The sequence below is a fragment of the Condylura cristata genome, unplaced genomic scaffold (genome assembly GCF_000260355.1).
Source record: "Condylura cristata isolate star-nosed mole 26May11 unplaced genomic scaffold, ConCri1.0 scaffold00002, whole genome shotgun sequence".
Classification (NCBI taxonomy): domain Eukaryota; kingdom Metazoa; phylum Chordata; class Mammalia; order Eulipotyphla; family Talpidae; genus Condylura; species Condylura cristata.
Window position 1 is genome coordinate 13,190,413 of NW_004567103.1, and position 27,711 is coordinate 13,218,123.

The 27,711-nt window shown below is 56.6% G+C and overlaps 1 protein-coding gene across 4 annotated transcripts in view; it reads left to right on the forward strand.

Annotated features, from left to right (window-relative positions):
- Positions 1 to 27,711, forward strand: part of TNS1 (tensin 1) — a 186,514-nt gene that overhangs the window by 77,185 nt on the left and 81,618 nt on the right. For all 4 annotated transcript variants that reach the window (XM_012726524.1, XM_012726530.1, XM_012726516.1 and 1 more), the window contains 7 exons: positions 3,368 to 3,409; positions 14,876 to 14,917; positions 15,679 to 15,729; positions 21,358 to 21,401; positions 23,669 to 23,840; positions 26,209 to 26,259; positions 27,533 to 27,655. In XM_012726524.1, coding sequence (XP_012581978.1) covers positions 3,368 to 3,409; positions 14,876 to 14,917; positions 15,679 to 15,729; positions 21,358 to 21,401; positions 23,669 to 23,840; positions 26,209 to 26,259; positions 27,533 to 27,655 — 525 coding nt within the window. The remainder of the gene's footprint in view (positions 1 to 3,367; positions 3,410 to 14,875; positions 14,918 to 15,678; positions 15,730 to 21,357; positions 21,402 to 23,668; positions 23,841 to 26,208; positions 26,260 to 27,532; positions 27,656 to 27,711) is intronic.

Genomic DNA, 27,711 nt, shown 5'->3' on the forward strand with positions numbered 1-27,711 from the left:
GCTGTGCTTTAATCCGCTGTCACCAGGGAGGGCCCCCAAGGGGTGTTTCTATTTAAAGTTTGTTTTGTTTCTTTTTCTCCACACACTATTTGTCTTTCTACATTTGGCTTATTTCATCTAACATAATACTCCCAAGGTCCATGGTGCAGACGCCAGGATCTCATCTTTTTACAAATGCAGGGGAACTAGGAAAGGGCTTCGGGCAGTAACGGGATCACAGCCTTCATCTGCAAGCATCTTGCCTTGTCGATGGCCCTGGGTGTCAGAGAAGGCAGGAAAACTGCTGGGTTTGCATCCTGCTCCGTGCAGCTTCTTACCCTCACTGTGCCCCAGTCTCTTCATCCACAAAATGGGGACAACAATCGCAGTGCTCAGGACTGTCAGATGCAAATGACTTAGTTTATGCAAACTGCAAAGAACAGTGTCCGGCATCGTGCACATGGGATGGGAGTACTTTCTGCTGCTGTTTCTTGTGTTGCCATTGTACTTTCCAGAGTGGAAAGACCGAGCACGCGGCTTGCTTGGTCCCTATTGTATAGATGAGTCCTTGGAGATACACCAGGGGAGGCAGTTTACCTGAGGCTGGCCTCCTGGGTCTGAGATCTGGAATCCTGGCTTCCAGTCCCGGGGAGCAGGCAGATGGCCAGAGTGGCCCCAAGAGGCCCTGCAGATACCCCAGAGGCCACCCCTTTGCAGATGGAGGGTTCCTGGCTTGGGTCCCTTGGGGTAGTAGGGGAGGACATTGCTGACACCAGGAGTGCACGGCCATAGGGCATGGGCCACAGAGTGGCAGGGGGCCCTGGCTCTCCCTGGCACATTCCAGGCTCCTGAGAGGGTGGCCAGGGGCCAGGGTGCCGGAGGGAAGCAGAGAGCCTTTTAAGGAAACATTTCTCTGCTTAAAAAAAGAGAGAGACAAGAAGCTCTGAAACACAACAAAGTCTGCTGGCTGGCCAGCTGGCCAGCCTGGAATGTGCAGCTGTGGGTGGCGGGCGGAGGAGGCCGCTGGGGGGCAGCAGGCCACGAGGGCACCCAGACATCAGCCCTCTGGCTGGGGTCCACAGCTCGCTTCAAGACCTAAGACCTCGGGGTTGTCTCTGCCTTAGGAGGGGCCAGGGAAGGGATGTGGGGTTGGGATGCATGGACCCCACTCTTTCCACTGCCTTAGGTGGTTCTGGGGAGCAGCCCTCCCCGGTCTCTGGGGATACCTGTCCATTCTGTGCCATCTCACGGGCATCCACTACCTGCTTCCTCACTTCCTTGGCCCCGTCCATCCTCAGTCACAGTGGGGAGCTTGCTGGGGATGGAGGGGCTGACTGACGCAGGTGGAGGTGTGACTAGCTGACTGCACCCCCTGACTGACGCAGGTGGAGGTGTGATTAGCTGACTGCTCCTGACACCTGTGCCCATGTCCAGCTTCCCATCCCGCTCTTCCCCAGGCCCAGCTCTGAAGGAAGGAGCAGGAGTCTGTTCTGTGGGTTACACCCCTTCCCACCCAGGGCCTGAGGGGCCAGGAGCACTAGTGCTGAGAGCACCCTGAGGGCCTGGCTGTGGGCCTCAGAGGAGGTTTGGAGCTGTGCAGGCCAGAGAAGATGGGCAGACCATGGCTAGAGACCATGGCTAGACATGGCCATGGCCTGGCAGGGGCAGCAGCGCCCCTGTGGCGAGCCCCTGTTGGTGGGCAGCGGGTAGGGGACCCTGCAAGGCACAGCGACCCCCCGGGCCTCCTGCTCCATCCCGGTCCCCTCCACCCCACCCCGGGCCTCTCCCTACAGAGACGTCTGAAAGTCATTCGTGGCCCCATGCATGTGTGTATCAAGAGCCCTAAACTCTGGGACCACCTCCCGCTTCCTCATTCTCTTCAAAGTGAGGTCTGATAACTTTCTCTTCACTACATTTGAATCGTGGCTACCTATCGGCTGTGTGTTCCCGGGCAAGTCAGTCCACCTCTCTGTTCCCGGTGTGCCTCAGTATACTCATCTTTACTTTATGGGGTTGTTGACAGGATTAAATGGGTTAACCTAGGTAAAGCGTCCATAATAAGGCCCGTGGTGGAGAACGCTCACTAAGTATTGGGTATTGTCTTCCTTTCTTTGTGGCCTCACCGGGATTCTCCCAACAGCATGCTGCGTAAAGGACAGTAGGGTTCTGTACCCGCCTGGGGAGGGAGCCTGGAGTCTGACTGGGTCAGCGCCCAGGGATGCAGGCTCCCAGCCTCACCTCCTCTTGATCTGGGGCACCCCTCAGGCAGTGCCCCCCTCTGCACTGGTGTGTGGAACCTGGGGGTCCTTGGGGCTGGTGTGTTGACGGAGTGGGGTCAGGTGGAGGACGTGGCTGGGGGTGGCCTCTGAGACAGCAGCCCTCAGAGCTGCATTTAGGGGTGGGGTGGCCAGTTGGGGTGGGGATCTTTGTCCTCTTTGGCCACCCTTCTAGTCATCTGCTTGTGCTCAGACACCCTCATGCTTGAGGAGAGCTTGCCCTTCTCCTCTCTGTGGGCCCCCCGGCCTGGTGCTCAGGGGGGGAATTGGAGCCAAGGGTGAGGTATGAGCTCCAAGAAAAACGTGTCCCGGCTAGAAAAAAGGAGCACATCGAGTCTCTGATAAAGGCCCTGCTAATTGTCGGGCTAGTGGTTTGGCTCCCCTGCCCGGTGGGGTGGAGGGAGGAGGTTATCTCAGCATGGGAGCCATCCAGCCCTCCCTCCGCTTTGTCTGGAGGCCCGGGTTGGGCCCCCCCCCTAAGTCACAGCTCACCCATGGGGGGTGCTTTAGTCTTCCAAGGCCTTGGGCTTTATTCGGGCCTAGCTTTGGCAGTGGCTCTCACAGGCCTTTTCCCTACTGGCTCTGGGAAACTCAGCCAGCTGTCTGCAGCGCTGACCTTTGGGTGAGATACCTTGGCACGGGGGAGAACAGAGGAGGTGGCTTTTCCTTTTCTAGAGATCTGAAACACGTTTCAGAAAAATAAAACAACTGCAAAACAACCCACAGAATAAATCGTACTGTGTGGTAGTAAGTAAGTTTTGGAAATAGAGCAAAGAAAAAAAAAATCGTTGTGTACTCCCCGGGCCCTCTGCTTGGAAATCCTGGCGTATGGATTTCCAGGTCTTTCAGTGTCTGCGTGTTTTCTTTTTTAAGGAATTTTAAATGTGACATAAGTTTCATCTTGGCCTTCTACTGACCCCCCCAACGCCGCCTCCCCCCACCCCATTTTCCGTGTGGCTACATAGTCTTCTAGTGAACTCTCAAGTGGAGGGGTCAGCGTGTGAGGTGGGAGAAGGGGTGTCTGGCGTGGCCGTGGCGTTGTGACCGGGATGACCTGGCGTTCTGTGGGGCTGGACACTGCTGACCTTGTGCTTTCTCTGTTCCTCCCACAGGTGGCTGCCCCCTGCATTCCTCCATCCAGCCATGAACTGGTGGTGAGTGACAGACAGACAGTCCCTGTGCTGCCGCCCGTCCCCCAGGCTGCAGCTTACTGTTGACCCAAGTGTGCTGGGAATCTCCACTGTCCTGGGCAGTTAGGCTAAAGAGAGGACGGAGCCACGTCCAGGGGCTGAAGCTGGACTGGGAGGAAATGAGTCATGAGGTCCCTTCTGATGAGACGCAGGGCCTCCTCTTTCCAATCTTGAGACTTCAGTCCTTGGAAAAACCCATAAAAGGGCATCTCGCGTGTCTCCAGGCCTGGCCAGGTGCCTGGTGCCCTGGGGCTCACAGGAGCCTGACATCTCTTTCCTCCTGCCCTGTCCGGGGTCACGTACTCTTTGACTAGAGCGGGGTGGGAGGGGGACAGTGGCCTGACCCTTTGGCGTTCAGCTACCTGGGCAGTTGCTCACATTTGGGTGGCCTGTTGCACCTCCGAGCTCCTGGCTGGCTGCTAATCTGCTCTCCCACCCTGTCCTCCACGCCCCCCTTTCTCCTCCAATCAGCTTCCAGAAGGGCATGGACAGGGCCAGGGCTCCTGCTCCAGACTGATCCCAGCTGGGTGGGTCTGGAATGCTGGGAGCTTTTCCTCCCTTCGGTTCCTCCTGCTGCCCAGCCTGGAGGCAAGCAGGGCCCTGAGGCTGGAGGGGAAGGCACCCGCATGGTGTGTGTATATGTGGGGTGTCATGGGGTCCCCTGCAGAGGCCAGTGGAGCCCCGATAGGGGTGAGTTCTGGGAGAAGGCCAGGGTGTCATGGGCGAGGGGGCTGCGTGGTGCCCTGTGCTCAGCCTGGGGCCTGGAGCCTGCGGCAGGTGGGGTCTCCTCTCCAACACCTGCCTGTTTGCTCTGTGACCCCGGGTCAGTCCCATTCTCTTTCTGGACCTTAGTTTCCCTTTCTACAGAGGCGGTCTCCGTGCTAATGGGCTCCCATCTGTTCAAGGCCACATTGATGGGATGAAATCGAGTGTGCCAGGTGCCATGCCTCTTAGGCCAAGGTGTCTCTGCCATCAGCCTACCTGTGCTCCCTCATGACAGTGGACCCTTCTCTCTGGCCTCTCTGGACCCAACCCTCCTGGGCCCAGGCGCTGCCCAGCTGTGCCACTCCAGATGTGGAGTGTCATTCGTGTGGAGTGCAATGGGAGCCCATCTGACAGCAGTGTGGGTGGGTGGAGAGCGACCGGAGTGAGGGCAGCCTGCAGGCCACACTGGGAACTGCCAGTGAGAAACCTGTGGACTTCAGAGAGCCGTGGTGACTGTGGGCGGGGAGCTGAGCCCAGGTCTCATCATTCCAACCCAACTGCTACCTCACTGCGAAGAACAGAATGTTCTTGGCTGATCCGGAGGGGCTGGAGGGGTCCAGGGTGTAGGAATCTCCATCCTGGCAGACGCCAGCTGGGAACCTCTGGAGCTTTGTTTACGTGAGGAGGGGTCAGGGGTTGGGGCGAAGGGGGATGGGTAGGCATTTCCACTGGGGGATCACACTTAGCGCCTGCAGGTGCTCTGGCCTGAGCGAGGTGCTGGAACCCACACATCTAGGATGTGCTTCACCTGTGCCCAGGGCCTTGCTCTTCGCAGGGGTTGAGGGGACTGACAGTGATGTCAGACTCTGCCTTCCAGGTCGGAACCTGGCCCCCAGCAGTGGTCAAGAGCTAGGGACTCAGGCCTCCTCCTCCTTCCTCCTCCAGCTTCCCAGTCCTCAGGTGCTGGACATGTGCTTAAGCTCCCTCATTTGGGAAGTTAGTAATAGTACCTACCCTGGAAGGTTGTTGAGAGAATAAAAGAAACAAATCACCCCATTAGATTCATTGGGATTCAGAATCCCCAGTGTGGCCTCTGCCTCATTTGGGGTCTATAATCCAGGGTTCTCCCATTTGCCTTCAGAGCCCTGCAGAACTGTCTCTGCCCTCACCTCCTTCTGGAAGCTCTCTTACTCTATCACTCTGCTCCAGCCTCCTGACGTTCTTGCTAGTCCTCGACTGTTCCAGGGAAATGCCGCCTCAGGGCCTTTGCACCCCCTATGCTTCCTACCACCTCCTGGGAGGCGTTTTCCCTCCCCCGGGTCTTGTTCAAGTGTCACTATTTCCCTCCTTCCATCAACCTACTCTCCCTTCCCTGTATCACCTAGACTCACTGAAAGCATTAGTTTGTGTAAGAGGCCCCCAGTCCAGCCTGTAAACTCTACGATGTCAAGAGACTTACTGTTGTGTTAATCCCTGTGACCTCCACTGTCTGGCTCACAGTAGGCGCTCGATGACCACATAGTAGGTGCTCAAAAAAAATGTGCTTGTTGAGTGACTGATGCCTGGGTGCAGATTACGTGCTCATTGTACAGGACTGATGTTCTCGTTCCCTGCTTGTGGTGGACAGCAGGGTGTCCTCGGGGGTTGGCCTCTAGCTGGGAGCCCTGTCGCTGTCCCCAGGGAGTGGGAAAGTGGCCCAGGGAAAACTGGAAGAAAGTCTGGCTCCCCCAGAGAACACTCAGCACCTGTTTCCTCACGGCAGGCCAGGCTGGTGCCTTGAACAGGTTCACAAGAGGGAGGAAAGGGCGGGTCGGATTTTTCCTTCCTTTTCCATTTGCTGCCTGTCCTGCAGCCTCCACAGGGCTGACCTGCTGCCTCGCTGTCACCCTCCCTCTTGCTCATATCGTGTATCTGTTGCTGTGTGTCCCTCATGTCGATTTGGCTCTGCTCTCTGCCCGGTGTGCTCTTCCATCTCGCTCCAGCCCGAGCCTCTGGGATCACTACCTCTCGCCCCCGGGCACAGGATTCTGCCCAGCCCCTGGGGCTGCTGGCCAAACACATTTCCAGGCCGTACCAGGCCAGGCAGGACAAAGCGGCTTAATCATCAACTTGTGTTTTTGTCTTACTCAACAGATGTTGCCCAAGGCCTGTGCCAGAGGACCGTAGGGTCACCTCTCTCCCGTGGGGTCTACTGGTGGGGGCAGAAGGGAGAGGAGATAGGGCTTGTCTGTTGTGGACACTCCTGATCCTTGGAAAGAGCTGAAGCAGCTTTTCTCAACTTCTGAAAAATAATAGTCAAAAGGAATTTCCCGAGGGTAATAGCCAATGGGGTGGCCTCTGTGCGAGCGGCCTGGCCCCCAGTAGCCCTGGGCTGGGGAGAGCCATGGGCAAGCCTCTTTTCCTAACACAGGCCAGCCTCATGCTGGAAATGTCCCTGTGGAATGAATGGAGGTGTGGCATCTGCAGGGGCTGGTAACACCCATCAGAGCAAGAGCGAAAGTTAGCTCTTGCAGGGAACTTCGTTGAGCTTTGTTCTGAAAGCTTGGCAAAAATCAACTCATTTATTCTCGGCAACCACAGTTATTCACTGTGGAGAGGGAGGTGGCTCCTGCTTCACAGATGAAGAACCAAGGCTTAAGGCCATCGAGCTATGCTGGCATTCCCAGTTGCCTGGCACCCACGTCCATCCCCTTAGCTGTCCAGAGGACAGAGGTCCCTTTCATTTCCAGCCCCATAGGGAGCCTCCGAGAATTGTGTGGTGGTCTGGGCAGGTGTGAGCCCATCCTGGGTGGGTGGGGTTGTGCAGGGCAGCAAACTGGGATTAGAGAAACCAGGCGATGGTTTGAGGTCACATAACAGTGGCGGGGTCTGCCCACGTGGAGATTTGGACTCCTGCTACCCCTCCCCCCCCAGAAGACCTGCTGCTGATGTAAATGCCTGATATTTCTGGGTGGATTTCCTCTGGATTTGTCCTAAACAGTGCCAGCCGCAAGGCCATCTACCTCGCTTCTCTGATGGTGGGCCTGGGATTTGGGGGAGGGTCTCCCCTCCATCTGCTCTCCATTCATCCTACCAGCTAAACATCCCTGAGCACCTGCCTGCCTGCTGCCAAGCCCTGTATTAATGCTAGGGCTGCAGGGTTCTTTTCTAGCATAGTACCAGGCTTTCTTTTTTTCCCTTTAATTTTTTTATAATAGTTTATTTTTACATCATTTTGTACAATTTTTTTCATCTCAATTGTAATCCCCATGGGCTTCCCATCACCATGTCAAACGTGTGCCATCACCATAGTCCAATGCACTTCTCTCCTCCCCCTTCACCCCTCCCATTTCCCACTCCACCCCCACAAAATGTCTCTGGTATATGGCTGTTCATTATTCTTACTATTTTCTTGCTGTACCAGGCTTTCTTGAGAGGCCAGAGAAGCACAGTCACAGGGCCGAGGGGGCTGTGGACACTGTTTAGTCCAATCCTCCTCTCTTTCAGGTGGGGAAATTTGGACCCAGAGATTTTTTTTTAACTCTTGTTTTTATTGTGCACAATGCATTTAACCTAAAGTTTAACATCTTAGCCATGTTTGAGTGCACAGACCATGGTAGTGAGTGCTTTCCTATCTGTGTGTACCCACCGCCCAGTCTTTTCAACCTGTAAAACAGCTCTGTGCTCATAAACTGCTAACGTTCCCACCATGTTTGAGTGCACAGACCATGGTAGTGAGTGCTTTCCTATCTGTGTGTACCCATCGCCCAGTCTTTTCAGCCTGTAAAACAGCTCTGTGCTCATAAACTGCTAACGTTCCCAGTCCTCGTGAACCACCAGCTACTTCCCATTGCTAAAATTTTTTTGCTTCGTGCTTCATGCCATGGACACATACAGTATTTCCCCTTCGGTGACTGGTTTCTTTCACTCACTTAGTCTAATGTCTTCACGTTTCATGTGTCATGGGTTGAAATTTCCTTTTGAAGGCTATATAGTATTCCACTGTGTGCAGCCTACCTTTTCTTATCTACTTCACCTGCTACTGGAAACTTGGCTTGTTTGACATTTTAGCTGTTGTGAATGCTGCTGCACTGAGCATGGGTGTATCACATCTCCTTAGGTGGCTGCATTCAGTATTTCTGGGCATCGACCCTAAGCAAAAATGCTGGACCATATGATCATTTTTATCTTTCATTTGTTTTTGAGTAACCACCACACTGTTTTCTACAGCTGCCATTTTACATCCTCACCAACAGTGTACCAATTTCTAGCTTCTCCACATTCTTGCCAACACTTGTTATTTTCTGTGTTTTTGACAGCAGCATCCTAGTAGGCATGAAGTGGTGGCCGTGAGGTTTATAAATGTCTTTCCCAAATGCCCAGTGTCAGAAGGCACCTGGCTCCCTCTTGCGAGGAGAGAAGGGTTATTTGTGGTGTTGACAGGGGTGGAGGGGTGTGCGGGGACCCTCAGCCTGGCCCACCCTGCTGCTCTCTGTCCAGGAGCGGCTGGCAGCCACTTCGTGGGTTTGGACTCCAGGCCTGGTCACCTTCCCTGGGCACTGAGCAGGCTGAGGCCTCTACCTTTGGGGACCCTGGTGAACAGAGCCATGTTAGGAGGGATGAACCCAGAAAGCTGATTTCCAGAGGCAGAGCTGAGCGAGCCCTGTGTGCTTGCATTCCACAGAGGTTCCCCGCCTCCCAGGAGGTCAGAAACCCTGAGTTATGTATCACCTAGGGCTGCTTAGTTCAGAGAAGGAAAACATGGGGTGGGTGCAGAATCGGGGTGGTGGGGGGTGGTGGCGAAGTGGGGTGGGGCAAAGCTGCTCAAGGGCAGGTTGGCTTCTTTTCTGTTGTTCTCCAAAGTGGGCTCTGTGAGGTGGAGATGCCTATAGAAAGGAGATCTTTCTAGCACCTGAGATGGCCCAGGGGGCAGCCCCCTGTCTGTCATGGGAACATACTCTCTTGGTTGCTTATTAAGCATAAGGTGCAGTGCTCGTGCCGGGCACCTTGGGTGGAGGCCTCAGTCCTGCTTTTGGGCTGGACTGTGAAGGGCCCTCAGCATCTGAGCACCTCCCCTGTGACTCCCGGGGGACAGCCCAGGTTGGAGGAAGATCCCTGCCTTTGGGACGGTGTTCATGGGCAAGAGGGAGAAACCAGTGAGTGCCCCTTTCAAGGGTTCTGGCCAGAAGTAACCTTGGGGCCCGGGAAGGAAGCAGTTTGTTGAGGAGGTCACCCTCCTGTTCCAAGTCCAGTTTAAGATTTCAAACAGTGGAGGGGCGGCAAGGATGAGGGAGGCGTTCCAGACATTGGCGGCGGGGCTGCCTGGAGAGGAGGGAGGGCCTGGCAGATTCCTCAGCGGGCAGGGGCTGGGGTGAATCCACTGTGTAAATATTTTTGGCCAGTCTCTCCTTGCTGGAGGATTGGGGCGGGGGGTGGGGGGGGGGCGGGGGTTAGGGAGCAGGTAATCTTGCCTTCCCTTGGTTTCCTGGCTGGGGGTGCTGGTGGGAACAGGCTATACGGGAGTGGAGTGGGGACCAGCCTGGTGTACATGGTGGGCAGTGAGATGTGAGCAGAGGCTGCAGGTAGCAGGGTGGGGGGCAGGAAGGCAGTGGATCCTTAGGTGGAGGGGGGGCCAGGTAGGGGAGGAGTCCAAAAGCCTGGTTGAGGAACTTGAACTTGAGCCAAGCTCTAAGGGCCATTATGGGTCCTTGAGGGGGAAAGTGACCCAAGCAGGGCTTGAGAGCCAGAGCCCTGCCGGGGGTGGGGTGGCTCTGTGGGAGGGGGCAGCCAAAAGGAGAGGAGAGGGTAGGGTGGACCAGGTGAGGCTGGTATAGGTGCTCAGTCTGGCAAGGGGGTGATTTGGGCAAGGGTGGCCGGAGGGCCTGGAGGACGGGCTGCGGGAAGAGCTGACTCCCAGGCTCCCGCCAAGGACGATGAGCCACCTGTGGTGTGTGGTGGGGACTGTGGCAGGAGCCGGTGAGACTTCAGGAGCCTGGGGAGGGTGTCTGCGGCAGCCAGCCTTGGGTGGGCCTGGGTGCTGGGTCCCTTGAGGTGAATTGTCCTGGGGACAGGAGTGGGCTTGCCTAGCCCTGCAGGGCAGGCTTGGCATGGCATGCTCTGGTGGCCTCCCCTTGCTGGGGAGCAATTAAGCCAAACACTCAGGGACTCAGGCTGTTGGCTTCCTGTCCACTCTGGGCCAGCCCCGCCTGCCTGAGGGTGCCCTCCCGGAAGCCACTGGCCCTCCTAGCTCCGCCGTCCTGGCATGAAGGGAAGTAATACAGAGGAGGGGAGAACACAGAGTTGGAGCTACAGACCCAAGTTCTTATTGAACTGGCCACCTCTTCTCCCAAGAAGCGCAGTTTGCTCATTTGCCAAAACGGGCTCAACTGCTGGTTCTGCCGCAGCTGTTTTTGCTGGTGGTGTTAATGCCGCCCCCCAGGGCCTGTACAGTGACACACAACCTACCTGCCTTCCGGCCCCCAGTGGGGTCTGTTCAGTGACACACCTACCTGCCTTCCCACTGCCACGCCCCACTACGTGCCTGCAAATGGCCGTTCCCTGTCCTTCCCTGTTACCCAGCCCCCTCCCTTCACCGGCTTACAGTTCTATTTTTGGAACAAGTGAGCCTGGAATAACTTTCTCTGGTTCCAGGGCAGAGGACCTCCCAGCGCCCACCAGCCCTACCCACCAGCTCCCTTCCCCTCCCGATAGGTGGCCCTGCCTGTGACCTCACAGTTCACAGAGGCAGTAGCTGTGACATCACAGGGTCTCTAGGGCTGGGAAAATAAAGGCCCAGATTCCAGGCCTCCCAGGGGGCGAGAGTGGGGAGAGCTGGAGGGGCTGAAGGGGGGAGAGTGTGAGGAATTTCTGGACGGAATGTTCCTCTGGAGGCTGAGTGGACATTCTGCGCCAGCCCCCTCCCCCCACCCCAACCCAGACTCGGGCACCTCCCCCACACGGTGGCCCTCTGCCTTTTCCTTCCTCCAAAACAGCAACCCACAGACATTTTTTTCCTGCCCACCCTCCCTGCAGGCCACTAATGTGTCTTACTGCATGATGCTCCAGGCCCTCTCCCCCTCCCTCCTGGGGTGCAATTTGGGGGAGGGTAAATGCATGTGTAGAGAAATCATGTGTGTGTGGTTTTTTTTTGGGGGGGGGGCAGTGTTGAGGAAAGGATGTGCAGCTTCCCTTTTCCACTCTGTGGTTCACAACCCTCACTTTCAGGAAGTTCTCTCTGGTGTCTGGCCTCAGGCCCTCCCGAGCCCATTTCCTCCTCCCCATGCAAGTGTGTGGAAGAAGCCTTCTCCTGCTGGGGACCTCGGGCTTCAGGCTTTGAGTCCGGGAAAGCTTTTCCCGAAGGGAGGCTTGAGTAAGTGTAAGAGGCAGGACGGGCCCTCCCTGGTGGCACAGTGGGTTAAAGCGCAGCACCATGAGGCAATGTGCAGCTTCCGCAGCCCAAGTTCAATCCCCCGCCCCGGAGGTGACCCACATGGCACAGTAGGCCTCTCCTGACCCGCCTGCTGCTCCCCTCTCAGTGTATTTCAGTTGGCCTGTTCTGCTCCCCACCCCTGAACTTCTGGCCTGTACCCTGGTTCTTGCATGCATAAATAAATAAATCTTAAAAAAAAAAAAAAGTAAGAGCAGGGGGTGAGACCAAGACAGGGAGAGGAGAGAAGAGGCGCCTGAGGAGAATGTAAGGGGCAAGAGACAGATCCCTGCGCTGCTGCCTGCTAGCTGTGGCAAAGCCCTGGTTTCTCAGACCTGCGGTTTCCTCAGACATGAGTCCTGCTTGCCCCATGGGGTGCTCGCGAGTATAGTGAGCACAAAGGTGCCCCACATATCACCAGGGGGGCCACTGGGGGTGACCAGCGCTATTGGCTCCACACTGTGCCAGGTGGGAGGAGGGTGGCAAGGGCGGCAGTGAGGGTTCCCTGTGCTCAGAGGCTGCACCCTGCCCTCCAGATTGCTGGGCGCCCTTCCACAGCCCGGGGGAGCCAGCACCTCGCTGCACTTTCTGCCCTGAGTGCCTCTCCCCAGCGCCTGCTCTGCCGGCATCCGAGTTCCTAGAGCAGAGCATTCACGGAGGAGGCTGGTGGCTTAGCAGGTCCACCCAGTGCCAGGAGTGTTCTAGAGGTCTCCAGGCTGGGCTGTGAGTCGGTTTCTCTCAGTTCGGAAAGCCCGGGGTGCCTCATTTTCAGGGCTTGTCCTGGGATGGCAGGGTGAGGGAGCTGGGGTGGGAGGTGCTGTCCCTGTGTGGATTCCCTGCTCCTCACTTCTGCAGCTGAGCTGAGAGGGAAGGAAGTGAATAACCACAGGGAGGCACCCCATGACCCTTTCCTGTGAGCTGGCTGGGGTGGGGTCGTGGAGGGTGATGGGAGCTTGGTGAGGAACTTGACAACCCACCCCAGTCCTGCCTGGGCCCTCACCATGAGAGGGTGGTTGAGTTCCATTGCCCTGCACCTCAGTTTCCTCACCCGTGAAGTGGGGAGGGTCATGATGCCTAAAGTCAGGGCTGATATTGTGAGGAGGGTATGTGTGTGGTGGGTGTAGAGCAGTCCTGGCCGAAAACCTAAGCGAAGATGGAGGTCAGGGGCCTTGGTTCCAGAGAGTCCCGGGAGTGCCAGCTGCATTGCCAAGACTGAACATGGGTGGGGATGGGGCCGGGGGAGATAGCCAGGGACCCCTCTTAATTTATTCAGTAGATATTTGCTGAAGGCTTCCAGCATGCCAGCCACAGTTCTAGGCTCCGGGGTGATGAGCGCTTAGATTTTAATGAGGGAGACCTACGCCACACATGATAAATAAGTAAAATACACAGTGTTAGAGGGCGATGACTTCTAAGAAGACACATAACCCAGTGAAGGGGGTCAGAGGGTCATGTCTTCATGCTGAAGGTGGACTGACAGCTGAGCCTGGTGTCCCTGCTGGCCACGAAGAGGGGGTGAGCTGCTGTTTTAGCAGCTCATGCCCTATACCCCACCTTCCCTGCGTGGTCCGGGGCAGCGGCAGCCCCAGGGAGACCCTGCCCTGGCTGCCAGCTCCTTGCCTTTGGTGTCTCCATGGGGGAAATAAATTCACTCCCAGGAGGACGGGGTGGAGGAGGTGGGGGCAAGGCTGGCGTGCTGGGCCCTGTTTGCAAACACCACAGGAAAGTGCTGGGTGTTCCTGGTGGGAGGGGCTTTTGGAAATTTTTAGCTTCTCAGAAAGCATTTTGAGCAGTGAGTTGAAGGCATCTGACGGCTGGCAGGCTTAGGCTGTGGCCTGCCTCCAGCTGGCAAGGGGGAAGGGCGGGGGCAGAGGGGCTGGTGCGCAGATGATTGCTGGCAGGGGGAGAGTTTCTCTTGCACTGCTGAGGCCTGTGGTTTCTAATATTGACTCAACTCCTCAGTCTGCATCGTGCCAGACCCCGAGGGATGGGGTAGGGTGGGCCGTCAGAGGCCTGGGCCCTGGGAGGATAAACACTAACAACAGCTAACATTTATGGAGCGCTTTCTAAGTGCCAGGCCCTGTTCTAAGTGCTTTCTGTGCTTCGTCTCATTTGATTGTCACCAAAGAGCACCAGGCTGCCCTGTAGAGCAGCTACAAGGACAGAGTGTCCGCTGCAGGCCACATGGCAGCAGCCTGGGGTCGCGCAAAGCCTAAGCCTGGTTTTGCTGCCAGTGCCGACAGCTGGGGCCGCTGCTTCTGCAAGGTGCCCCCGAGCAGGGTACCTGTCAGGCGCTCTCCTGGTGGCCCCTTGGGGCCTCTGGATCAGAGCCCTGGGGCAGGGCCGGCCACCCGTGTGTCCTCAGACGACTGGCACACGCAAGCCCCAGAGCCCCCGCAGGCGGGCTCTCTGAGGAGGCTGTACTGGGGTGTGGGGTGGCGGCGAGGGTGTCTCTTCAAGCTGGGAGCAAGGCTGGAGCAGCGCTGGTCTCTGATTCTTCCCCTTTCTATCCTCCCTGACTGACCCGCTCTAGGGAGGCTGATTAAGCAGACTGTGTTGAAAGATCGGGGTTCAGATCTCGGTTCTGCTGCGTAGACCAGTAGGAGGCCCTGCAGTCCCTTCCCTCCAGCAGCTCCGCTCCCTGCACACCCCTCAGGAGACTGGGGAGCCCCGAAAGGAGGCAGCTGGGTCTTCCGCCCATCCCAAGGTCTCCACGGACCTCATCTTCTCCATGGAGGAGGGGGCGCTTGTAGGAAAAGAGGGGAGGCCATTCCTCCAGTGAAGGCCTGGGTGGGGCAGTCAGCAAGGAGTCTGGAGGGACAGGCCAGGATGGGGCGGTCATCTGGGGCATGGACGTGGGGAGGTTCCGGGGGGCAGGGCAGGGCTGGCAGGCCCCTCCTCTCTGCCACTTCACACACAGAATACAGCGTGCAGAACCCTGCCGTGGGCCGGGCCTGTGGTTCCCACTTAACTTCTCTCTGTCAAGGGGGCCTCCACGGTGGTAGTGGAGCCAGCCTGCATCGTGCTGGCCGGGAGTGGACAAGATTGGCAGGGCCAGTGCCTGGGCACGGGCATAAGAGGAGCTGTTCTTACCCCTTGTTCCTCCGTGAGGGACAGTGGCTGGCTGAGTCAGAGGACTTGGTGAGCTTGGCCTAGCTGAGTGGCGTCAGGACCACAGGCCCAGCACCTGCAAAGGCCTTGGGTCGGTGTCCTTGTCTTGGCCTTGCGGGCCATCTGCCGAGCAGGCCGCCAGCCGTCCGGAGAGAGCCAAGGGGATGTTGGCCTGGAGGCCTCACGCTGTTCTCTCCCTTTGTCCACAGCCCATCAACACCGAGAGTGCAACAAAGAATGTAGTGGACACGGTGAGTGGCAGAAGGCGGTGGGGGGCTGGGGGAGACCCAAAACCTGCGGCGGAATGGGGGTAAGGGAGGGAGATGAGCAGGATGATGTGTCTGGGAGCCTCCTTTGGGGATAGGTTTGGGGGAGCTGGAGACATGGGAATATGGGTGATGTGGGAGGCAGGGATCTGGCCACGGCTGAGTTTGGAACTGGATTGCTGGGGAACGAGGCTGGGGAGAGGGAGAGGCAGAGTGGGGCTGTGGTTAGTGTGGGCTTCTTTATTAAATATGTAGAATGTGAGAAAGCCAGGCAGATCCTTCTCAACTGATCATTCCTGCTTAGCAGAGAGATAGATGGCTTCCTCACAGCTGCCTGGAGGAGGGAGGGAAGAAAGTGGGGGAGTCCGGAGTGGGGTAACCAAGGTTAGCAGAGGAGAAGTGTCTCCTCGCGAGGACTTAGGGTCAAGTCCTAAGTCCTCCAAGCTTCTAATTGTGTAACAGGAAGTCATAGCCCTCTCTGTACCTCAGTTTTCTTACCTGCAAAAAGGGCCTACTGATGTCTCCCGTACGAGGAGTATGAGACAAACGAGAGTTTGTTTAGTTCCCAAGGCCTTTAGTGGATGAAAAAAATACTCCTCAAACAAGCAAGTCCTCACCCAGGCCCTTTGCCAATCCTTTGCTCCCACCCTCACCCCCACCCCACACAAACCCATGAGGTAAAAGACCTGCTGCCTTCTGATTAGTTTCTGTGACTCCTTCTCTGACTGCCTTTTCTCTGTCTCCAGGGAGAAGGAGCCTTACGGGGTGGAAACACGCGGAAAAGCCTTGAGGAAGACGTACGTATGGGGATGGGTGGGAGGAGGTGCGGCCAGGCCCCTGGTGCCCGGCGGAGGGTGGCCATGTCTCAGGCCTGTCTGGGGGGCAGCCACCAGCAGGGTGAACAGGCCCCAGTACTCGCTCACGCTCACGGGGCCTCTGTCTTGGTTTTGGCTTGCAGTGAAGCTGCATCCAGGGCTCACTCTCCCATCACTCAATGCCCCAGGGTGGGGAGGAGGGCGGGGCTTGCTCGGAGGCCTGGCTTGGTGGTGAGCCGCCTCGCAAATGGGCAGCCTTAGGGCCTAAGCGCCCAGTTGGAGAGGGACTCTTGGGCTCTAGCTCATCAACCTGGAAGGAACTGTGGGCGCTGCGTCCTCAGAGACAGTCTTTGAAAATGGCAGAGTCCTTGGGGTGCTAAAGGCTAATGGTTTCGGCGGTGGGGGCGAGGCAGGAAGGTAGGCCTGTTGGGCTCCTCCTGCCTTGACATTTTGGCGGTGGCTTGGGGCGATGGGCAGGTTCCTTAAATGGAAGAGCCCAGAGGTGGGCAGAGCGCTGTCCTGGCACCCTGCTTGAGCAGTGCTTGTGCTGACATGGCAGGGACAGATGCCTCACAGAGTCGGGCCTTTTCCTTTCTTCCCTGCCCTTCTCTGATAACTTGCCCCTCTGCTGGCCTCCCCATCCTCACCCGCCCTGATCTGCAGAGGAACAGGGAGTGGTTTTGGCGGTTGGCATGGCGGTGGGGGGAGCTGTTAATGGCAAAAGGCCCTATCATCTGACAGCTGCCTGACCCACAGTAGGGTGGGGGCGGGGGCTGGAGAGAGGTGCGGCGGGAGCAGGAGCCAGTGCCCACAGGAGCCACACTTCTGTGGGATCCTACGGCCACGGCCGTGCTGCCTGGGACAGGCAGGGGGGCTTGCCACGCAGGCCTCGTCAGGAGCAGGAATATGCCTCTCAAGTTAGTGGGGAAGGCTGTAGTGGAGGTAGGCACGGGTCTGGGGTCAGGGAGGATGTGTGTTGGGCAGGGATCCTTGGCTGAGTTTGTGGTGTTTCTGGGGTTGGGGTGCAGGGAGAAATGCATTTTTTGTGTGTACCCACTGTCGAGGATGCACTGGCTTAGTGCACACAAAGCATGTAATGTGTGCTTCCTAGGTGTTAGTGTTGTTAGTACTGTGTGTTATATATTGGAACTCTTGATTTATATTTATTTTTATTACTGTTACTTTGATAGAGGGCAGGGACTGGTGATTGCTATGGCTCCATTTTACAGATGAGGAAGTAGAGGCTTGGAGTGACGCAGTGTCTCCCGAAGCAGCTTTCCCGTCCCTACCTGGACTGCTGCTTGGATCTGGTATCGCACGGGACGCCCACCCTTGGCCCAGGGTCAGGGAGTTGGTGTGTGAACTGAGCCTTTTACCAACGATGTGGGCATGCTGATAAGCCAAGTCCTGTTTTCCCCAACCCCACCTGAGTCCAAGAGATCCTACAAAGTAAAACTGCAGCAAGAGAGAGTGAAGTCAGACACCAGGAAGAACTTTTTGGCCCATAGGCGTGTACAACCTTGGGCCTGGGGAAGAAAGGTGTGACTGTCGGTTGGAGAAAGAAAGTTTAGTCCATCTGGGCATTAGGGGTGGTGACGGTGGTGTCTGCCCAGGGGAAAGGGGATGAGCCGAGTTAGGGTCAAGTTAGTCTCGTTGAAGGAATGCATGAAAACAGGAGAGCAAATTCTGGAATGATGGCAAAGGAGAGAGGCCTGTTCTTCAAGGTTCCCGGGCCCTGTCACAGGCTGAGTGGACCCAAGATGGGTTCCCTGCCGGTCTTCGGGCTTCCCTACATCTGTACGCATTTTCACTTGCAGCTTTGGTCCCACTGCTGTGATAATGGACCTGTTTGTTGAGCTGTTTTCCTGCCTCTGGCCTCTGGCCCAGGACGCGCAGGCCAGGAATGGCTATTTTCCTCTGACAGGCCAGAGTGTAGTGGGCTGGTGGACGGTGTGCTGTGTCGCACTTTGTTTTGGAAAAATCCAGCCTGGTGGGCAGGAAGGGGAGAGGAAGGGGTGTGGCTGGAGGGGGCTGGTGGGGGCACTGGAGGTGGCCACAGCCCCCACAGGAGACAGAGGAATGGGGCTGGGCGCCTGATGTGGATTGGTCACCTATCTCGGGCTGCCTGACATGGCCCCTGGGGTTCATTGATAGTCCCTCCCCCCAACTGCATCCCCTGGGGATTTGGGCTCAGGAAATGGCTTTTCTTTTTGGTCCAGGGCTGTTATGTTTGGTTTGTGGACCTCAAAGGAGGGCAGAATTCTTCCCACATAGTCTTTGCTCCAAGCCAACCCCACCCAAGTCCTGGGGTTCGAGTTCTTCGCTGCATGGCAGGTAGAAGATGGTGAATAATGGCAGCTCCCGCTTGCAGTGAGGACAGTGCAAAGAGAGTTGGCTGTTCTGCAGCAGGAAGGGTGAGGGATAGATACCAGGCGGAACTTCCCGACAGTAAGAGAAGAAAGACGCTGTTTTGGGAAGGCTGTGGAATTTCCTCTCAAATGCCCTTCCAGCAAAGGAGAGACTGTGTTTTGTGATGACGATAGGGAGGAGTTCTTAGTGCCTAGGGAGTTGGATCAAAAGTTTTGTGATTGCTCTGTGTCTTGGGAGGATCTAGGAGGAAGTTCACAGTCATGTGACTAAAAGACTTTGAGAACCCAGCAAGGACAAGAATGGCACCACAGACCAGCAAGTCTTATTTTTCTCTTTAAAATAAATTCTTTGTAGTGCTCTTTGTAAAGCCCTCTGGTCGTTCTCCCTGGGGGCTCTGTGTGCACCAGGTCCCTCCAGCACCCCTTTTACGGATGGCTGGGGGAGCCGGAGGGCTGCTCTCACACCAGCGTGTCTTCCCAGCATAAGAGCGCTCTGAGGCCAGTGCCGCCGCTTCCTCTGGCCCCTGGCGCCCGGCCTCAGAGCAGGTGTGCCCACTGAGTACAGCGGGAAGCACAGGGGACCCCACCTCGCAGCCTGCTCCCCGCCCTCCTGGAAGTGGCATTGTGCTGGGGCCAGCTGCTGGGGTTGCTGTACCAGCCCCTGCGTGAGGTGACGCGTGCTTTCTGAAGCCCTAGGTAGTGTTGCTCACTCGCCTCCTCTCTGCCTTCTCCCTATGACTGTCCCCACACCCGACGTGTGGCCCGTGCATGTCTTCCCTCACCAGTGGGTGTCACATGCCCCCAAGCTTTCCAGAAAACAGGAAGCCCGGTCAGTAGAGAGCGCCCGAGTGATTCATCAGGGGATGACCGTTCAGCTGTCCATCCACGTCCTCGGTGTGGGGTCACTGTCCAGGCCGACTTCCTCCCGCCTCCCTACCCCCGGCCGGCCCAGTGGAGCGGGACGAGCTTGGACTTTGTCATATCACCTCTGGAGGTGGACTGGCCAGACTGTTGGGGCCAAGTTTTTATTTATCTTCCCTGGCCCTTTTGGGGTGGGGAGCTGAAGAATGTGGAGTGTTGTAACGATGGGTGGGTGGGGGGTGGGAGAAATGGGAGCCAGCTCTCCTGCCCTGCTCATCCCTCTCCCTGCTGTCCGAGGAGGCTCCTGACTCCCCTTGCCCCCCAGTTCCTTTCTCAGTATCCCAATGTCTCCTTAGGCTCCTTGGGCCCGGACCCAGCGTCCTGGCCACACCTCAAGCCTTGGCTTCGGCGTGGCTTCCAGTTGCTGGGAGCAGCGACAGTAGCCTCCTCCAGATGTGGCTGTAGACGAGCAACAGATGAACCCCAAGGGGCTATTTATAGCAGGGTGGCCCCGGGGCTGGAGCCGGGCCTCGGGCCTGGGGAGGTTCAGCGACTGCTCATCAAGGACCTCAAAACGGAGATGGATGAAGTGCTTGGTTTCTGTGTTCCTCTGGGTGGGGAGTTTTGGATCGGCTTGCTTTGGGGCTTGAAAACCAAACACAATCTCTCCTTGTCCCCACCCCTAACCCCACCCCGCCCCATGCCTGACTCATGCAAACCCAAGACCTCAGGGCCAGGGGAGCTGTGGAGGCAGAGAACTTTCCTCCCGACAGCCAGCCCTGCTTGACTGCTTCCCTCTGCCGCTGACGCTGAGCTCAGAGCTGGGTGACAGCCCAGGAGAGGGGACGCAGTTTTCTCAGGGGCGACTGGATGGAGAGTCCTTCTCGCCGGGCTAAAGGGGACTCCTCTTCTTGAGGCCCCAGCGGTCAAGCCTAAAGCTTGAGGGTGAGTCTTGCTGGTTGTCAAGGTCTTGGGGGGTAACTCCCTCTGTGACTCAGTTTCTCTTCTTGGTAGATTGTGGTCCTGCCCCTGTAAGAGGTAGTTGCCGCTGGGTGATTGGGAGCAGCCAGTTTCTGGGAGACACAGGGATGCTTGGAAGGTGCCCTGGGCTGAGACCTCGGCTGGCCAGGGAATCTAAAAGTTGGCACGTGGCTCTGAATCGTGTGAGGTGGCTCAAGTGATGGGTGATGGATGAGAGGTGCCGGGCTTTGATTTTCTACAGTAGGGACTGTTGTGATTCTAACCAGTCTTTTTTAAAAAACTTAAAAAAAAATTATTTGTGCATACAGAACTGGGGTACAGGCCAGAGATGCAGAGGGTGAGAGGCTTCACCAGAGACAGAGTGGGGAGCAGAACAGGCAGATCGACGAAGTACACTGCTGAGGGGAGCAGCGGGCGGGTCAGGAGAGGTCTGCCACGAGAGGTCTGCCACCTCCGGGCAGGCGGGAATCGAACTCATGGGGAAGTGGCTTTAGCTTCTTAGTGCAGAGCTTTAACCTGCTGCGCCACCAGGGAGGGCCTCTAACCAGTCTTTTCATTGTAGTTGACACAATAATAGCAAGAACCTCTAAGGCTCTTACATGCATAATTTCTTTTAATCTTCCAACCCTGTGAGAGTTGCCCCCTTGTGCGTGTGACATTGCAGTTGTATCTCAGCGCATCAAGGAACAAGAAGCCGCTGACAGGATGCTCGGGGCTCTGAATCTTGGGCTCTTGGGACACCACTTTGGGTGCCAAAGGTCTAATTTTGTCCATGTTGGAAGCCCTAGAAATGGAAGTGGGGCAAAGGGGAATTAACAGAGTCCGTCCACAGGTGGCTTCTTGGGGGCACGATTTGCTTCCTGCCACTCGTCTTGGTTGCTTTCCTGCGTGCCTGTCACCTTCATGTCAGAATTTCTGATCAAAGGCCTGGTTGTTGCCGCTTTCGAGGAGGGCTGCACGCAACCGTAGTAGTTGGGGGAGAAAGGCCGGAGCTGGACAGAAGGGTGCTGTTGCCCTTGTCCTTCCTTGCGGCCTATTGTCGCCACTTGGGGTTACTGTTGCATTGCACCTGTCAATCAAGATGGAATGGCTTTCATCAGCTGGCGACTGTCCGTGAGGGCATCCCCGAGCAGGCGCTCCCGCCCAGAGGTGATGCCTTTGTGAGCATCCGAGGGAGGGAGGAAGGAGCGTCCCTCTGGGCTGGCTCTCACGAGGCACACACGTGGGACTGGCATTGATTGCTTTAGGCTTAGAGTGACTGTGGTGCGGGGGTATTAGGGTATCTGCTGGAATGTTGGCAGAGAAAGGAAAAAAAGAATCTATGTTTGCCCACGGCCTGACCGGTGCCTGCCAGCTCTCCGCCGTGTCCTCCGTAACACTGCTTCTCTTCTCCTTCCAGGGCTCCACTAGTGTCACCCCGAGTGTCCAGCTCCAGCCCATCAGGTAAGCCTGGCTCTTGGGGGGCCGGAGGGAGGTCCTGGCCGTGGGGTCCCTTCGGGAGCCTGGGCAGACTGGAAAGCTGCCGTGAGAGGATGCAGGTAGCTGCCACTTGAAAACAGTCGTGTTTTGAGTTCTAGCTTGAAGCCAGGTCTGGAGTTCATTTACTTACATGAACTCGCTAGTCCTTGCCAGGATGCCGCTGCAAGGTAAGTATTTTATTGCAACTTGGCAGATGAAGACACCGAGTCTCGGAGAGCTGGGGTGAAGGGGTAAAGGTCGCACAGCTACCAAAAGGCAGCGTGTGTTGCTTTCAGGCCGGGCCAGCGTGGAGGCCCGTGCTGGACTCCTCTCCAAAGCAGGGAGAGGCTGTGGAGGGTCGCTTTTCAGAGGGGAGTTCTCTCTCTGGCTGGGAATAGTGCCTGGGGGAGGGGGACTCACGGGGGGGGGGGGGGGGGCCCTGTCTTGCAGATCTGGAGTCTTTCTTTTCATTCTCTGGCTTGGGTCCTTCCCCCTCTGCTTTGCTTTCATGTCCAAACTTCCGAAGATGAGTGAGAATCTGGTCTTGGGGAGACGAGCCCCAGCCATACAGGGCCTGGTGAGGATAGTTGTGTCCAGCTGTCAACTGCCACAGAGTGGACCCCCAGCTTCCTCCACAGCTGGGAACCACCTGGGGTGGGTGGGTGCAGAGTGCAGTGTTAAGGTCTTCCAGGTGGTGGCGCTGTTCTGCTTCTGCATCCTCCCTGGGAACCAGACTGGGGACTGGAGCCAGAAAGTGCCAAGGGAGGGTCACATGACTCATGCCGGTCACCACCATGTTCCCCCTCGCTCCCCTTCCCTGCACTGAGGGAGAGGCTGGCAAGAGGGAGCTTGATTTGCAAGTTTTTCTGACATTTTGGTCTCTTCCCAGGAGCTAGGAGAAAGGGGAAGTTTGGCCGTTGGGGAGGTGGGGATACTCCCAGTTAAGCTGGGGGCTTTCTACCCTCCCATCCATTTTGTTGGGGTAGAAGTATGTGTTGTCCACACCTGGTCACCACCTACAAAATTGCCCTGGGGCTTTCAGTACCCTGAGGTTGAAATTCCCCCCCACGCCAGAGACCGCAGGGAGAAGCTTATCCAGACCTGGAATGGCTGAGGCTGGGGGGTCAAGTTCACTCTGGGCAGCTTGCCCACGCTCCCCTGAGCGACCCATCCTTGCCACCACGGAGATGCTGTGCTTCACCTTCCCCGCCTCTCGGCTCCATTTGAATTAGGCTCAGAGTTAGCCCTGGTGGGGATCTGGCTTCTGCCCTGCTTCTTGGCATGTGGGGGCTGTTCGGTGGCCCTTGGCATGGAAGTGCCCCGTGGGGTGAGACTCCAGGACAGTGGCCACGGATTCCGAAGGCATGGGGTGGGGAGAGCTCCCAGGGGGGCTTTGCAGGTCTCCTTCCCGTCAGCTCTCCAGTGAGCTTGGCGGACTCTCCCCTGGGTGAGAAGCTGGGCTAACATGCCAGTGCCTCCCAGGGGGCTTCACACCCAGGGGGCTCAGAGGAGCAGAGGCATGTGGGTGATGCTGGGATGTCTGAGGGCTCAGCGCCCTCTGCTTCCTGGGCCCTCAGAGGTCTGGGAGGCTACAGCCAAGAAGCAGTTCTGGCCTGTGGTGGGAGCTGCCAGAGGTGGGGAGAGAGCCTGGGAACAAAGGGCAGGAGAAGGCCTGCCTGGGAGGGCTGGAATGTGCGCTGCCCTGGTCTGGTTTACCTTGAGCCCAGGTGATTGTGTCACCTGAGCTGCCCCTTCCCCTGAGAAGCCTCCCCACCCACTCTGCAGCCTTGCAGCCTGGCCGACAGCAAAGGCTGCTGGGGGTGCTGGAGAGCACCCAGATGTGGCTCTCTTTGCTCTTCCGGAGCAATCAGCTCTCCCTGGGGTGACTTTTGCCGGCTGGCGGCTGCAGCGTGTTGGGAGGCAGAGCCGAACGCTCGGCTCTGGCCCTGGCTGTGACCTCTGGGGTTGAGGGTGGACACAGTGCCAATGGGATTCACAGGTGCCTAGAACTGGTATCATCGCTGGCTCTGCGGTCCTGGCTGGCGCTGCCCCTCTTTGTTCTCTCCTTGTGGCCTGCACTGGCTTTGTCAGGAGGCCTCTGCCTCGCCTCTGAGTCACGGAGCAGCTGAACCCCCTGGGCTGGACGTGGGGGTCACATAGTGAGTGTCAGTGGGGGGGGGGGCTGGTACCTGGACTTTGGCTTGGGGGCTGCATTCTGATCTGGAGCCTCCGTCTCCCTCCTGTCTCCCCAGAAACATGAGTGTGAGCCGGACCATGGAGGACAGCTGTGAGCTGGACCTGGTATATGTCACAGAGAGGATCATCGCCGTCTCCTTCCCCAGCACAGCCAAGGAGGAAAACTTCCGGATCAACCTCCGCGAAGTGGCGCAGATGCTCAAATCAAAACATGGAGGCAACTACCTGGTAAGGACAGGACCTCGCGTTGCCCAGTGTTCTGTCTGCTCGCCTCCTCCTCACTGTCAGTGTCTCTGCCCACCTGCCCCTGGGCCAGCGCCTCCTCTTCCTATACCTGCTCTTGGCCTTGGGCATCTCTCAGGCCTGAGTCTTCATCCCTTCTAGCCTGTCTCTACTGCAGGAACGTGTCTGCAGCTGGAATGCAAGCTGCATGCATGTGTGTGCTTCTGCATGTGTGGCACGTATGTGCATGTGTGGACCTGGAGAAGGGAACAGAAGTGCCTGCCACTGTGTGCTTGCGGAGAGCCAGGCCCTGCTCTCGCTGCCTGCTTGGATTTAACCTTCGCGACAATCCTAGGAATCAGGTGCTGGCGCACAGGGCGGTAGGATGTGGTCACAGGCTAGGCAGTGGCAAAGCTGGCATGCCGCGGGCGTCTCTGGGAAGTCTTAGGGTAGAGCCGTGGCAGCCTCTGTTGGGAGGCACCTGTGTTACTGGCACGGGGCTTGTACCTGGAGCACCTTGTTTTCAGGAGACTCACCTTGCAGGTAGGGATGAGGTGGCCAGCAATGGTCTCCTCTAGTTTTTGGCCTAAGCAATCCTGTCCTGCCCCTGAGGAGGGCTTGGGTCCACTTTACAGTGAGCTGGGCCCTCAGACTTGACTCTCTCTTTGAGGGGCTTTTCACATGTTGGTGCAGAGATGGGGTATAGAAAGCTTCATTTCATATAGGTCTGCTGCAACAGACTCCATGGACAGTGTGACTTAAAATAATTTATTAATAAATTAGTAATTTTTTGGTCATGATCCTCAAAGCTAGAAGTCCAGATCATGATGCAGGGAGGCTGTGCTCTCTCTGACTCCTAGGTGGGAGGATCCTGCCTCTTCCTGGTTTCTGGTAATTCCTGGTGGCTCCTGGCCATCTTTGGCGACCCTTGGCGTGAGCTGTGTTGCTCCAGTCTCTACCTCTGTCATCACAGAACCTTCTTTTCTGGGTCTCTTACGTCCTCTTCTCTTCTTATAAGGACTCCAGTCTTTGGATTTAAGGCCCACACTGAATACAGGGTGATCTCATCTCGAGAGCCTTAGGTACTTACATCAGCAGAGGCCCTGTTTCCAAATAAGGTCACATTCTGAAGTTCCGGGCATATGTGGGTTATTGCACACACTCTCTCCCACCGTGGAGCCTTGACATCAGTGGGGTCAGGTGTTGTTAGGAGCCTGTCGTCAAACATCAGAGTCCTGGGTTCGAGTGCTGGCTCTGCTCTTGCGGTCTGATCTTGATGGTTCAGCCTAAAGTCATATGGGTCTAATAATATTCCTACTTCTTAAGGTTGTTGCGAGAATTAAGCTGATGCATGCACAGGTCTTATGGTGGCCAGAGAGTGGTAGCATTGGCATAATAGTGTGTTCTTTTTTGGGGTTCTAGAGTGGACTAGAAGCTATCAAAGGGCCTCCCCTAGTCTAGGAGTCCAGGTCTTCATGCAGTGCCTCCAACCCCCCACCTGCGCCCCATCTCCATCCTGACTGTGAGGCCTTGTTCTCCTTGGGAAAAAGCATAGTGCTTTCAGGTGCCAAGTCAGTGAGGAGCCAGAGATATGGGGTCCCCCTTGGAATATGGTTAGGTGTTAGGGCATCCTGGGAGAGGGATGTGTAGGGCCTGAGAGGGTCCCCAAGGTGGTTTGTACCTGCTGACAGAGGCTGTCTCCCCACCGAGCAGCTTCATCTTCATGGGGTGAAGTTCTAAGGTCAACGTGTAAAGCAGAAGCCAGAGGTAATTGGCACTTGTCAGTGATGGGCTGTGAGGGGACCCTGGCCTGGGTTGCTCGTGGGACCATGGGGTTTCTTCCCTTCTCATCTGTGGTCCCCAAAGTCCTGAGTGTGGCCAAGTGTCTACATGCTGCTTTCTGTCCCTCTCTCCCTCTTTTTTTTTTTTTTTTTAACATTTATTTATGCATACAGAACTGGGTACAGGCCAGAGATATGGGGGTGACAGGATTCACCCGAGACAGAGTGGGGAGCAGAACAAACAGGTTGATGAAGTACACTGCTGAGGGGAGCAGTGGGCAGATTAGGAAAGGTCTGCTGTGCCATGTGGGTCACCTCCCTGGCTGGGGGTCGAAATCACGTTGCGGCAACTGCGGTTAGTTTCATAGGGCTGCAGTTTGACCTGTTGCGCCACCAGGGAGAGTCCTCTCTCTCTCTCTCTATCCTAAGAACCTGAATTCCTATTGGCCAGTATCTGATGCGTACCTGTGTATTCAAGTATAGGGAGAACTTGCAGTATTTGAGAGAGAGAGGAAGAACGTAAGGAGGGTGGTGGTGAAGGGAAGTGGGAGGGTGGAGGACGTTTGCTCACAATTTCTTCCTTTTCCTACCAGCTTTTCAACCTCTCTGAGCGGAGACCTGACATCACGAAGCTCCATGCCAAGGTGAGCCTGGAAGAGGAGAGACAGGTTCCCATGACTCCAGTTCCCACATGAATCTTGGGAGAAAGAGCTGCGACAGTTAGAAAAACCGATTCAAAGCTGTGTGCATCTCCCATTTGGAAAGTGGACAATATTGCAGAAGTTCCCTGTCTTCCTTGGGGGTATTTTCAAGATCCTCAGTGGATACCTGAAACTGTGATAGTTCCAATGGTTTTTCTATATAAGCTGCTAACATAATCACTGTAAGAAAACAGGCCAATTATAACAGTACACTGTGATAAAAGTTATGTGAGTGTGGTCTCACCCGCGCTTTCAAAATACCTCAGGCCCATGCTGTTTTCAGACCTCAGTGGAGGGCCGGTAGCTGAAACCTATAAAGTTGAAACCCTGGACAAGGGGGCTCTGCGTTTGTTGTAATTTGTGATACAGATTCCAGAAAGCACAGTTTGATCCCCCTGGGATGCACGCAGGCCCTGGGGGTGAGGCTGGCACTGTGAGAGTTTCGTAGTGTTAGTGGGAAGATTCTGCTGGGAAGTGCTGCTCGGCCTTGTGGCGGTTCCTGCCACCTTGGCCTCTTGCTGGTAGCTGTGCAGGGTCTGCCTGGCGTCCACTCCTGCACGCTGGCCCTGCTGCTCTGTGACCCTGGGCACAGGGCACTTCGCAGCTTGTGCCTCAGAAAGTGGATGGGCTGGATTATACGTGCGCTCTGGGCCCTTCCAAGAAACTCTCTTGTACTTTAAGGTTCTGTGAGTTTAGAAAAGTTTTGAGGAGCCCAGAGATGCTGTTGCGTCCGCTCTGTTTTCCTTAGGCTCCTCTTGGTCAGCTTGAGAAGTGGCCGACCTGGATCACAGTCCCAGGAGGCAGGGAGCCTTTCTCTCTTCCCTCCCTCACCCTGAGGCAGGCCTCGGCTGTCTGTGGAAGGAAGGCTGGGGGGCGGGGTGGCTCCTGGGTGGCAGCACTTTGAGTCATGGGGAAGGGACTGTGGGGTGTTGACACCACGCCTGTGTCTTGCACACACACACACACACACACACACGAGGAAGCTGAGGCTGGGAGAGGAGGCTGGTTTGCCCAAGGCCCCCTAGTGACCTAGTGTCAGAGCTGAGGTGTCCTGTCCAGGGCTGAGTCCTCTGCAATTGCACCTCCCTTCCAGTTGGGCTGAGGAGTGGCCCGCGTGAGGCCAGCTGCCGGTATCTGCAGCTGGGCATTGGCATGGGGGATATGTGCTGCCCTGTCACCTGGATTCCCCCACCTTTCACTCATGACTTGGCCACAGGTACTGGAATTTGGCTGGCCTGACCTCCACACCCCAGCTCTAGAGAAGATCTGCAGTGTCTGCAAGGCCATGGACACTTGGCTCAACGCAGACGCCCACAACGTCGTTGTTCTGCACAATAAGGTCAGAGTGGGGCTGCAGTGCGTGAGCGCTCGCGTAGGGGCGTGGTCAGGGTAGGG